The 13,617-nt window shown below is 51.7% G+C and overlaps 1 protein-coding gene across 8 annotated transcripts in view; it reads right to left on the bottom strand.

Annotated features, from left to right (window-relative positions):
- Positions 1 to 13,617, bottom strand: part of PPP2R5C (protein phosphatase 2 regulatory subunit B'gamma) — a 136,293-nt gene that overhangs the window by 30,683 nt on the left and 91,993 nt on the right. For all 8 annotated transcript variants that reach the window (XM_043922707.1, XM_043922710.1, XM_043922708.1 and 5 more), the window contains 3 exons: positions 4,308 to 4,418; positions 3,277 to 3,369; positions 3,059 to 3,189 (listed from right to left, as the gene is read on the bottom strand). In XM_043922707.1, coding sequence (XP_043778642.1) covers positions 3,059 to 3,189; positions 3,277 to 3,369; positions 4,308 to 4,418 — 335 coding nt within the window. The remainder of the gene's footprint in view (positions 1 to 3,058; positions 3,190 to 3,276; positions 3,370 to 4,307; positions 4,419 to 13,617) is intronic.

The following is a 13,617-nucleotide window of genomic DNA, read 5'->3' as shown; positions in this document are numbered from 1 at the left end:
AAATACTTAAAAACAGCTCAGATGTACAAAGTTACATTTTTGTCCATCACGACCGGCCCACTTCCATTCCTATTCCTCTGTGTCCTCCGGGCTGGCTGGGCAGGCAGCAGCGGGGGCCCGGGGTCCTGAAGCCTGAGAGCTCGGCCCTGGCTCCTGACGCTTGGAGGCGGCCAGGCCCCTGGGCGCCACCTGTGACCCAGCTCCACCAGCGCTGACATTTAAACAAGGGTGGCCTGGAGCCAGAAGCCATTTTGTTTTCCCATCAACTTTACTATAGTCTCATCGATAAACTCTTAATTCAGACTACTTCATAGATTTGGAGCAGGTACAGGAAAGAGAAGGTTTCCCTGGTGGCTCAGACGGTAAAAAGTCTGCCTGCAGTGCGGGAGACCCGGGTTTGATCCCTGGGTCGGGAAGATCCTCTGGAGGAGGAAGTGGCAACCCACTCCAGTATTCCTGCCTGGAGAATCCCATGGACAGAGGAGCCTGGTGGGCTACAGTCGATGGGGTCGCAAAGAGTCAGACACGACTAAGTGACTTCACTTCATTTCACAGGAAAGAGAAAGCAAACACAGCCCCCTGCCTTCTTTTCCAGAGGGGAGCAAGAGAGCGGGTGCAAAACGGGAGGCAGCCCTAAGGGTCCACGCAGAGCAGAGCCGCGGAGTTCCTTCCACTTCTGCACAAAGGAGCCAGGGCTCTCCCCAGGCTGGGCTGAAACCTGCCCGTCAAGGACAGGGCCCCCCACAAACGGACCCCCTCTCGTGAGGGGGTGAGGCGCTCCGCACCGCACACGGAGGCGGAAGTTGCTCCCTCTTGAAGCTGGGCTATGTTCACCTCCCCGAGTCGCTCTGACCCGCACAAAGGGAAGAGGCCAGCTTGCCCCGGGCCCAGGCCAGGCCCTGTGGGGCACCGGCAGCCACGGCGGCCTCTGTCCTGCGTTCCCGGGCCTGGGCGGGTCACGGGACGCGGGGGCCAGCAGACGGCGGATCGAAGCCCCAGCTGCGGGGCCGCGTCGGCAGCCAGAGGCTGAGGCCCGGCTCTACCTGCCCCCTGACCTTTGGGCTCCACAGTGAACAAGTCGGGCACAAGCTCCCTCCCGGAGCCGTCACCCCTCAGCCGGGCGTGTCTGACTCCACACCAACGGTCTCTGGGAGGCGACCAAATATGTCTCCGAGACCGTCTTAAAAGCTGCAGCCGCAGCATGTGGGACGCGGCGAGCGGAGGGCAGCGCCCGGGCGTCCTCTCCACCTTTCTGACATGAAGTGAGGAGCAGGCGGTGCTGGAGGTGGGGATCGGGCTGGTCACGAGCCCACAGAACTGGCTCCCATCTAACCGCACCCAGCAGGGGCGGTTCTTACAGATGGGATCGCTGCAGACTAGAGGAGCAGGCCACACGCCTGGTGCCGAGCGGGCAGGGAGAGCTGGTGAGAATCGCCTGGACCACAGCCTGGTCCAGTTCACAGTCACGGCTCCCCAGGCTTGAGGCGGCCTCTCCTCCAGGCACGCAGCACCAACCGCTGGTTCTGCACAGAACAAAACCCGGCTGCCCAGGGGAGAATCCTTCGGGCAGAGCCTCCTCCGCTTTAGTCTGAAAGACGGGAACCGAAATCCTACCTGCTTGCTGGTGATTAAACAGGGGACGCTACCTTTTGATACAGAAGTACATCCGCCAAGGAAAGATCTTGTTAAAAAGGAAACATGACACCAACAAAGACAAAACAGGAACACGGCATTTAGGAAACACGACATCACCCCCTAAGTCACGGGTCCAGCCTGGGCTCCGCCATATAAACAGGCCGTGTGGAGCTTGGAGGGAGTCTGCAGGGAAGCCATTCGTGAGCTGGACAGCTCTGATGCCAAAACGCATGTCGAGTGTGCAGGTAAGGGAGGGGGGCGGTGCCAGACCCTGCTGACCGCGGGCGGGCGGGCGGGGAGAGGGACAGCGGATGCAGGCCGGCCCCGGCTATGGGACCCTGTGTCCCACCACCGTCTCAGCCCCTCTGCTTTCCCTGCTCGGTCACGGCCAGTAAAAAGGCCCCGGCCAGGCCGAATGGGGTGCTCTGTGCTGGTCACTCCCTCCCACAGAATCCGCTGGCCTTCCGACCTCATGGCAGACGCCCATCTGCACTGGGATTCATCACTACCTGAGGCATCCTGGAGCCGGGGACTTGGGGCTAGGCCGCCCCTTACTGCTCCCAGGGGCAAAGAAGGAACTATGCTAAGGGTTTCGTCCACTGACATTTATCGGGCACCCCCAGGAGCCGTGCGGGAAGCTGGAGCTGGGGCTGAGACCGGCAGCTGGCCTGATGCCTGCCCTCCCAGGAGACCAGACCACCCGCCATGCCGGGGCCTTCCCGGTGCGGGCATGTTTCCAGAGCCCGGGAGGGTGAGGAGAGGGCTGGTGGAAAACGGGAGGATGTGCGGGGCACCCGGGGCTCGCCCAGGACCCACACTCGCTCATCCGAGGAGTGTGCTGGCGTGGGAGTCGGCGGGTCTGGGGGCGTTAGGCACCCTCAGGTTCACAGAGGTGGTGGTGGGCGGGTGTGTGAGGGGAGAAGGGGTCAAGCTGAACACTTGGGGGACACTCCTCTCTGAGCCCTGGGGTGGGGCCCTCTTCCACCAAACCCGGGCCGAGCCGGCCCCCGTGGACCTGCAGGCCTGGGGAGGCCCTGTTCGCTGCACTGCCTCACACTGCTTCCAGCAGGGATGCCCCCAAAGAGCCCCCGCTTCAGCCCCCACCCTCCTCCTCCCACCAAGATCCACGGGGAAGTGTGCAGCTCTGGGTGGGTCCAGAGGGAACCAGGCTTGGGGTGGCCAGCCTGCTGACGAGAGCTGGACCACAGGCTGGGGTGTGAGCTGTGGGGTGGGGGGGTGGGGGGTAGGGGAGCAGGCAGAGAGCGAAGGGGCCCTGCCCAGCGCTGAGACAAGAGGTGTAGACGGGCCCCCGGCTGCTCACGAACAGCCACTCCTGCTCTTCAGCCTCTGAAGGAAACGGCGAGGTTAAGTGTGACGGGACCATTGGCATGCAAGAGGGAAAGGCTGCCGTGCACGGACTTACCTATAAAATATATTATTTATCTGTTTTCTGATGTAAGCTCTTAAGCCTAAGAATTTTCCATAGATTCTGTGAAGGGTAGTTTTGAGAAAATCTCTCTCGCGAGGATCTTCACTGTCAAAGAGCTCTAAAAGCTTCAAGGAGAAAAAGACACTCAGTGACACGGTAATTCTCTCTGGGTAGATTACGCAATTTGTAGCTTCAGCTAATCTGGGCCTTACCTGCAATACAAACTTCTGATCAATATATTTCTTCGCTATATTAGGTTGGAAATCTGCAGACTCTAAAAATCTTAAGAAAAACTCATAAACAAGCTAGGAGGAAAAAAAAACACAGTGAGTCAAATAACATGGTATTGCATTAAATGGAGATTTCAAAATATACCATGAGTTGAATCTCTGTCTGCAAATACTAACCTTAAAAAAAACCCACAGGCACGTATCTAAAGAATCCATATCAAAGCACATGGCTTAATTATACTAAGGATGGTAATTGCTTTACTTACAAGAACCACGGACTATAGCCTTCCGCGGCATCTACACAGTGACTCCCATGCCTGCTGTCGCCCCCGCCTGGAGCCCACAGAAGCCAGAAGCCGGGCTGGGACCAGCCTTCAGGTGGGATCTGCAGGTCCTGTCGCCCCAGGGTCCTGGCGGAAGGCCGGGTGCACAGGGAGTGGGACCGCTGGCTGAACGGGCCGCCAGCCGTCACGGCCACACGGCACTGAGGCGGGGACTCTGTCTGCCTCTGGCCCTTCCTGTCGGCTCCCCACCAAGCTGCTTCCCAGGGTGTCCAGCTCCCCGACTGCCCTCCTTCAGCCGACCCACACCTCCCGATCTAGCTCGTGGGGCAGGTGCCCTGCCCAATCCACACCTCCTTCTTCACAAATGTGTCAGAAAAAAAAGCATCCGTCAAGCAGGTGGGCCCCAGGACGCACCGCAGGCCAACAGTAAGTCTGAGGACCAAGCCTGAGACATGTCTGCCTAAGACCCGCGACCTCAGCTCAATGGTCACTTCCACTGAGAATATACGGACAGTCCTGTAGCTTTGCCGTTTGCGTAACGTGCCCAGACAAATAAAACCTGTTCCTGCTCTCTCTTCTGCCACAACACTTCCTCGGGTGTGCAGGTCTGCAGGGCCATGACCCTGAAACTCGGAGGCTCCCCCACCCCGGGACCAGCCGGGCGCGGGCTCTGGTCCTGGAGGAAACGCCGCACCCACCCCTCGGCTTGAGGCGCCCGCGACCCCGTACCTGCAGGTGAGGCCAGGCCGCTTCTAACGTTGGCTCGTCTTCCTCTGGGTCAAATTCTGCTCCCGTGGGGTTGGAGGAAGGTGGTAACGTTCGAAACATGTTAACTGCAAACTAAAATCCACATATTTTATAATTACAACCAGGATAGTAAAACGGTGTCCAGAGAATGTCTACAACAATCTTAAGACATTCTAATGGCAGCTGCCTCCCGTGGTGATCTGGTTCGTCTTAGCTTCAATGTGCAGAAGCGGCGTGGGTCTCCAGAGCCTGGGTCAACGCCGCAGCCAGACCCGAGGCCGAGACAGCCTGACACCGAGGTGCCTCCCTGACTTCTGGACAACCAGCACTGGTAGACGTCGCCCAGCAGGGACGACACCTCTTTTGGAACACGGAGAGCGTTCCGAGCGCTAGTGAGGAAAGCTGAGATCACAAAGCTAACCGTGAAGATCAAAGAGCTACAAACGGGGAGGACGCGGCAGAGGCCGTGTTGCCCTGGACGCGGTGTGCACCTTCTGGAGCCCTCCGCAGGGACGTCCAGGGACAAGAGAGGCCACAGCGCGACACGGTGGTCTCCGCGTGGGCGGCCAGAGGAGCCTTTCCAGAGAAAGGGCTGCAGTGTTGGCAAGCAGAGGAGGCGTCACATCGTAGGACAGCCCGGCCCGCGTGTCCAGGGCTGGGCCAGGCCGGGCCGGGCCGCACAGACGCAAGAGTCTTCTGGGGTCCAGGCAATCCCCCCGCGTGACTCTCTGCCCTCTGCCCTGCTCCCCACCTGAACTGTCCGTCACCACGCTCCCCCAGTCCAGGCTCTGATTAACCTCAACTTCATAAACATCAGTGGGCTTTACAACAGATGTTTTCTATACAAAATCTAGACTTCTTGGGCACATAGGGGCCCTCATGGTTAATAAGGATAAGGCACAACATATACTGACAGATTCCTGACATAAATAAAAGTTTAGTTTTTCTCTATCACCAATTCATAACCTATTTTTCTTTTATAGTCAGTTTATTTCTAGAAAATTTCTGTTTTGTTTGGCTGCGTTGGGTCTTGGTGGTGGCGCTCAGGATCTTCTCTTGGGGTGCACGGACTCTCTAGTTGCGGGGCACAGGCTCAGCGGTTGCGGTACTTGCCCTTCAGGTGCTCCAGGGCACGTGGGACCACAGTTCCCCAACCAGGGACTGAACTCACGTGCCTGGCATTGCAAGGCGTATTCCTAACCACCGGCCCACAAGGGAAGTCCCCTCATAGTTATCTGTTTAAATGTGACCTCACCAAATCTTTGAGCCAACCCACGCCAGTTAACAGAGCTCGACTCTAGGGATCAAAAGAAGCCCTCTGTCCCTGCAGCCCAGATACACAGAATCAAAACCCCCTAACCTACAAGGCAGAACCCCACTCCACAACAACAGTGAGGGTCTCTGCAGAGAGCTCAGAGCAAACCTGGCTTGTCAGAGAACAGCCTTGCAGGGACCAAGCGAAAACTCCGAGAACAGCCTTGCAGGGACCAGGCGAAAACTCCGTGGCGCCTTTTTTGGTTCGTCCTGTCTTTCTGTATCAGTGTTTTCCATGAAGAGACACACTCACTCCCCACATCATGGGCTCCAGAAGCCCCAGCACCAAAAGTCTGCTCTCCAAGCCGTGTGAGAGGTGCTCACACAGGTGGTCCAGGATCAGGAGGAACAAAGAATGGCTGGAACAAGGAACCAAAAGCCAGAAACAACTAAAAAAATTTACTAAAAATATGAGCAACGCTCTTCTTGTGGCTCAGCTGCTAAAGAATCTGCCTGCAGGGATTTCTCTGGTGGTCCAGTGGCTAAGTCTCTGTGCTCCCAATGCAGGGGGCCCCGGTTTGATCTCTGGCCAGGGAACTAGATCCACATACTGCAACTAAGACCCAGCTCAGCCAAATAAAAATAATTATAAAAAAAAAAAAAAAAGAATCTGCCTGCATTGTGGGGGACCTGGGTTTGATCTCTGGGCTGGGAAGATCCCCTGGAGAAGGGAAAGGCAACCCACCCCAGTATCGTGGCCTGGAGAATTCCAAGAATCGCAAAGACACGCCTGTGTAGTGCCCGGGGTCGTGAAGAGTCGGACCTGACGGAGCGACTTTCACTCTCACTTTCCTAAGATAAAAGTAAAAAGGGGCGGTGCTCCGGAGCCTGTGGACGGGCTGTGCGCACAGGACCCAGCAGAGGCCTCCCAAACAACAGGTGACCGCAGAGCAGACGCTGGGACAGGCGTGGCCAGGTCGAAGGGGCAAGTCTTCCTCCGCTGGCCCCCAGGTCCCCGGGACAGAGCGAGGGGACGCAAGGCTCCCGCCCACTGAGAGGCGCAGCCCGGCCCCTCTGGGCCTGCGGGGTGGGGCGGGGGCAGCAGAACCAGCCCGGTCGCCACCGCCCGCCGCCCCTCCTCCTGGGCTTCTGGGTGCGAGAGGACAGGGTCAGAGCGGAGCTAGGGACTGCCGTGGGGTGTGGCATTCCCGGGCCGGGCTTCCCAATCCTCTCCCTGAAAGTCACTGGCTGGGGGGCTCCCAGAGATTGGGGCTGGGAGCCCTGGATCTGGCGGGGAGGTGTCTGTGAACACACTCCGCCCTCCTCTCTGGGAGACTTGCTGGTGGGCCTGTGATGTTGGGGTGCAGGGCACCTAGAGGGGAGCGCACGGGCCACAGAGGTCAAAGGGGAGAGAGGAGTGGTCAGCTCGCCTGGATAGGGGCTGGAGGCTGGGACACACGGGCAGATAGCCGCCCCTGAGAGGGGGTCTCTGGGGAAGCCCAAACACTCCCCAGAGCACAGACGCCCCCGGGATGGGTGGTGACCTGGGCAGGGGCCAGGCCGCAGGACGGCAGGCTCAGGCCCCGCTCAGGGGATAGGCGGGGATGGTGAGGTTCTGAGCCGGGGGTTGAGTGTTAAACTAGGTGCGATAGCCGTAACCAGAGGAGCAGGAAAGGGAGATAATGACAGATTGTGGTTAAGGCAATGGCTGAAAAAAATAAAGCATACCCGGGTGACAGCTTAGAGTACCCATCATTCAATCAAACAGTGATCTGACTGTCACTGTGACGGCATTTAGTCCCTGTGGTCACACCTAGATCAGCTGACTTCAAGGAAAGATTACCCTTGAGAATGTGGGTGGGTCTCATCCAAGCAGTTGAGAAGTCTTCTAAGAGCAAAACTGGCTTCCCCGAGGAAGAAGCAAGTCCACTGTGCAGAGAGGCGGCAGTGCCCACCCCACGGGGTTCAGATCTGCCCCGTCTGACTCCACGTGTCCTAAGACAGAGCCTCAGAAATCCACCCACCCATCCATGCACCCATCCGCTCCTCTCCATCTTTCTCTGCTCTCTTATTGGTTCTGCTTCTCTGGAAGGACTCTGACTGATCCATCCTGGGGGCCTGCAAGGGGCCACAGACCAAGTTGCTTTGAACACAAAGTCCCCTTTTCAGTGTCCTGTGAGACTGACCATCTTTGGTCCAGGAAGTTTTATCACTGGCCAGCTCCAATGGATAGAAAATTACTTGTTTCACGCCACAACAACAAAACCCTCACACTCATTTCTACCCTCCTTTCCTACCACATTTCATTGAGCTAATTTAATGCTCTAGAAAAAGCTAAAGACATTAAAAACTAAAACACAGATAAAAGAGAAGAAAGCAAAAAAAAAAAAAAAAAAACAGGCCACCTCGAGCTATCCTCGGGTTTCCAACCCACCAACATTTCTTAGCCCAACAGCTTCAGGGGTCAAATGAGTTGAGCGCCATGGTCTGTCATCCAGGTGCTGTCTAGAGGCGTGGAGTTTAGCCTCAGCACTACAGAAGGCAATCATTGCCAGCATCACACCATGGAGATCAGCAGGAACCCGTTTCTGCCGTAGGTCTAGAAGCCTTCGTGCGGACCACGCAGACCTCCCCACAGCCTCTCCGCGTGCACTGCGATCCGGGCACACACAGCTGGAATCGGGTGTTGGACAGAAAGGGGCAGCGTGGCCTCAGGGGGCGGCCTCGCTGGGCCATCTTCTCACTCAAGACCAGGGCCTGAGACTCAACAGCCTACTCAAGCCTTGGTTTTCTTGCCTGCGGAAAGACAGTAAACCCCTGCTTTGCACGGAGCATGTGACAACAGATGTCGTGATGTGCGCAGGCGTGAACAGCCCCCGCACACGGCATGGACTGACCGTGCAGTAGGAAGCACCTACTTTGACAGCTCTCCCGACACTTCTACTTTCAGTATTTAAAGGACCCTGAAGATGCTCTTCTCCCAGTTGCTAAATTTACTGAGTAAACACAAACCAAAATGGCTCAAGAAGCGAGTTTATGGAAAAGTCTCACCATTTAGCAGTAACATGCAGGCTTTCTGTACCTGTCATATTCACTGCCAGTGGGTGAAGTAATAAAATATTCATGCTGTGAGCCACCTGCGGTACAGTAGACAAAATAAAGGTTTAAGATAGGAAGGGATACACTCCAAAAAGGAACGCTGATAATCTAATTTCAGAGACAAGGAAAGAGAGGTTGCTTATTCAGTTCTCTGTTTAAAACCACAAGGGTTCTCTATCGCTACTGATTCTGTTTTATTCATGTCAGTAGGATTTATAAAGGTGAGTCCACCAGAGGCCAAATTACAGCCCTTCCTCCTGTAATAGGAAGGTCAGGCTCTGAGGGTCATGTTGCGAAGAGATGCATTTTGGGGGTAGGGAGGAATGGAGGCCTTCCACGTTATATTTTAAACAGAAAGCTGTTATTTGACTGCAAATTATATAACTGGGAAAACCAACAGAGGCAATAGCCAGACCCTCACAGTTGGACCACCCATATGAAAACCAAAAATACACACCTCACAGCAACAGCCTCTTCACCACCAACAGGTAATGAGGAAACATGATTAACAGGTGGACCCCAGGGCATGTGGCCACAAAAATGACCAAGGGCCTGGGAACTCACAAGCCAGTTACAAGGCCTCAGAGCATGAAAACCCTAGGAAAGGCACTGAAGAATACCCGAATGAACAAGGGCCCTTCCCTTCTCCAGTGTGAGATGACATCGTATCACAAAGATGTAACTTTTCCACAAAGCAACTCATACTTTGAAAGCAATCTTAGTAACTCGAATTGACTTCTTAGGTGGATAATAAAAATCCTAGTGGCAATCTTAAAGAGAAAAACCGTCCCCTGCCTCACTTGTAAAATGAGATCAGTCTGGTTTCACAGCAGAATTCAGCGGTCATCCTGGGGAACGTCTGCTTGACTTTGACCCTCCAGCGCCTGCCGCAGCGCCTGGCACCTGGTGGGGCCTCAAAAACCTGCTGAGAGCAAGTGGGTCCTTTGGGAAAAGCACCGACCAGTCACCTTACTAACTGCAACACCAAGTTAATTACTGGAAACTGAAAACTTCCCAATTAAACCTTAGCTCTCCACTGCAGTGGCATTTCATCAGGGGAACCTCTCCTGACCCGGGCCCTGAGTTCAAGCTCTTCCATCATCCTTCCCCTCTCTTCACAGTCTGTGTCTCAAATATAACTGCATGGTCGGGTAATTCCTGATCTAATGTCTTTCCTCCGGTGCTGTTTTCCAGGGCCCATCGCTTCACGTTGCACAGAATGAGCACTCTATTAACATGGGAGGGGAGGGAAGTGAAGTTGGGTCCCCTCCTCCAGGAATCGACATCACCACTTCCTCTAAGCGAGAGCTGCTTTCAAAGGATGCAGCTTTACCTCCGAATAGACACCCGAGTGAAGGAACCACAAGCTGAGCTCTTACTGTGAACAGCTGGCTATTCTTACAATCAAATATGTTCCTAATCAAAGTTAAAGCTATGGAAATAAATACCTACAAATCTTTGTAGAATACTTAAATAAAGGAAATTTTCTCTCACGTTTTCAAACAACATACATTTAAATTTTATGACTATTTCACTATTAAGGGTATAATAGCATCTTCTTCAAATGAAAATATGTCATTTATAGTTATGCATATAAATTTATTCTTTAGTTTTTATTTTTTGAATTTCAGAACAGAACATTTACTTACAAAAGATAACACTAATCTGCAATACTTATAGTTCAGTTGGTGCTATTTAAAGATAACACTGCAATTGGAAGCTTCTCCTAAGCTGTTTACTCTGGACCTAGGTGACTTTTACATAGCTTCTGAACGATGTATTCCCCAATATCTTGCTATGAAAAGCCTCAACGATAAACAGCTAAATTTCATAGTGAAGAACCATATAGCTACCAAATAAATTTTACCATTAACATCCTTATACTTTACATATACTGATCTTTTTTTGCAATAAATTGTGAGAAAGTTTAGGAATGCTTTGGAATGGCAAAACTATGTATTCTGCATTCAATATGAGAGAAATGAATGGAAAAGGGAAGCTTCAGAGCTAAAGTACTTATCTCCTGGTCATGTATGCATAACCAACCATCTTCTTGCTACGTGCCATCTCCACTGACTAGATGTACACAGTCACACAATTATAAATTATGCACATAACCTTTAATTAGTTCATTTTTTAGAATCAGTGCTGGACCACCTGTGTGGATGGAGTTACATACTGACTGAGTATCTATTATAAATGAAGCAGAGACTTACACTTCCTGACAAGACTGAGTAACAGAAATGGGATTTGCTATACTTCCTGAAACAACCCAAAAAACTAAGCTAAAACATATGGAATAACGGTTTGCAAGGCATGGATTTCAGGCAGTGAAAGATAGAGATTCCTGAGAGATGGGAAACAAACGCCCAGCTTTCTCCTTCAACAGAATCCCCAGGGTGCAGCACGGGCAGAAAGAACCCAGGTGATGCTCAGCAGACACGGGTGTTAGAATCTGCAGGGCACCAGAGTCCCAGAGAGTACAGAGTTGCACAGAGACAACTCCAGAGACTGCAGAGGTCTCCTTAAACTGTTCAGCAGAGGACTGACCAGTACATCTGTGTCAGAACTATTGGAGCCTGCAAAAAGAATACCTGAAAAGACCAGGGACCCAGTACTCACCCAGGGCCAACAGCAGTGCCTGTTCCCACCAACCAGACTGGAAGAGTTCATTAACTCATGGAGTACTGGGCTCATAACCAGAGGGGCCTTATCTCAGCAGAGGGGATAATCAGCCACAGAGTGACTATGACCACAGTCCTTCCTTGTTGTTGTTCAGTCGCTCAGCCGTGTCTCTTTGTGACCCCGTGGACTGCAGCACTCCAGGCTACCCTGTCCTTCACCATCTCTCGGAGTTTGCTCAAATTCCTGCCCACTGAGTTGGTGATGCCATCCAACCATCTCATCCTCTGGTGCCCCCTTCTCCTTTTGCCTTCAGTCTTTCCCAGCATCAGGGTCTTTTCCAATGAGTCAACTCATTAGTCCTTCCTAACACCTCTTAAAGGCAAGAATCAAAAGGATCAAACTGTTTGCAAGTAACTTAACTGCATCCAAAGCAAAGCTCCAGAACATTAGAAGAAATAAGTAAGTATGCGATATTCATCAAGACAAAATCCACATGGTCAGGCATCTGATAAAAATTAATTACCAGACACATAAAGCAGCATGAAAAATATAATCTATAACAAGAAGGAAAACCAATCAATTGAACTGACCTGGGACTGATGCAATGGTAGAATCAACAGATAAGGCTAAAACAACATTCTATGTTTATAAAGTTAGGTGAAGACATGAAGATATAGAAAAGACATAAACTATATGAAATGAAGATGACAATGTGAGATGAAAAATTTACTGGATGGGAATTAACAAAAAAGCTGAGATGCTGCAGAAAATTACTGAACTTGAAGACAACAAAGAGAATCACCAAATGAAACACATGGAAAAAAACACATTTTCTCTAAAGAGAAAAAGAGCACCTCTGAGCTGTGGGAGAACCCTCAGAGGCCTCAGACACACGTTACTGGAGTCTCTAAAGGATTATGGTGCAGGGGACAGAAAAAAGTGTTTGCAGTGACAAGGGCCAAATACTTTCCCAAATTTGATAAAAATTATAAATGAACTCCAAAAACAAGAAAAAGAAGAAAACTACACCAAGGCACATTGTAATCAAGGTGCCTGATTAAAAAGAATAAAAGAAAAAGATCCTAAAAGGCAGCCAGAGGATAAAAAGGCACACGAGGTTCAAAGGAACAGAGACAGGAAAGGCAGCAGACTTCTCATGACAAACAATGCAAGCAAGAAGAGAGTGGGGCAAAACTTTCAAAGGCTTAAACTCTGACCTGCGGCTCTACACCCACCAGAGGTATTGTGGGTTCAGCTCCAGAGCACTGCAATAAAGTCAATGTCAAAATAAAGCTAGTCACACAAAGTTGTTGGTTTCCCAGTGCCTATAAAAGTTATATTGAAACCGTATTTTAGTATATTAAGTGTACAATAGCCTTATGTCTAAAAATGCTAACCATTATCTGAGCCTTCAGAGAGTCATCACCTTTTTGCTGTTGGAGGGTTTGAAGTATTTTGAGAATTACCAAAATGTGCCACAGAGACACAGTGAGCAAAATGGTTGGAGAAACGGTGCCGACAGAATTGCCTGTCACGGGACTGCCACCACCTCAATCTGTCAAAGCACAGTACATACAAACTGTGACAAAATGAAGCACAGTAAAATGAGGTATGCCTGCATATCCTTCAAAACCAAAGGCAAAAGAATGACTTTTTCAGGCAAATAAATGCTAGAAGAATTGATCATTGGTAGACCTCAGTGGTGGGCTTTCCTGATGGCTCAGCTGGTAAAGAATCCACCTGCCAAGCAGAAGGCTGCGGTTCGATTCCCGGGTTGGAAAGATCCCCTGGAGGAGGGCATGGCAACCCACTCCAGTACTCTTGTCTGGAGAATCCTGATGAACAGAGGATCCTGGCGGGCTACCGTCCGTGGAGTCGCAAAGAATCAGACACAACTGAATGACTACCCATAGCACAGCACAGATTTCAGAGGTAAAGAATCCACCTGCCAAGCAGGAGATGTGGGTTCGATCCCTGGGTTGGGAAGATCCCCTGGAGAAGGAAAAGGCAACCCACTCCAGTATTCTTGCCTGGGAAATCCCATGGACAGAGGAGCCTGGTGGGCTACAGTCCCTATGGGGTTGCAAAGAGTCAGACACAACTTAGCGACTAAACAACAACAACAGACGTCTACTACAAGAGAAATTTAAGAAAGTCCTTTAAGCAGAAGAAAACTGGTATCAGATGGATACTGGAATGATGAATACTGAAAATGGTAACTATCTGGTTAAGTATAAGACGGTTTAACAATTATTTAAATCTCTTTAAAAATAGAACTGTTTCCTAAAAATAATATACTGTGGGGTTTATAACA

The sequence above is a fragment of the Cervus elaphus genome, chromosome 13 (genome assembly GCF_910594005.1).
Source record: "Cervus elaphus chromosome 13, mCerEla1.1, whole genome shotgun sequence".
In the NCBI taxonomy this organism is placed as follows: domain Eukaryota; kingdom Metazoa; phylum Chordata; class Mammalia; order Artiodactyla; family Cervidae; genus Cervus; species Cervus elaphus.
This window is presented reverse-complemented; position numbering and strand designations above follow the sequence as displayed.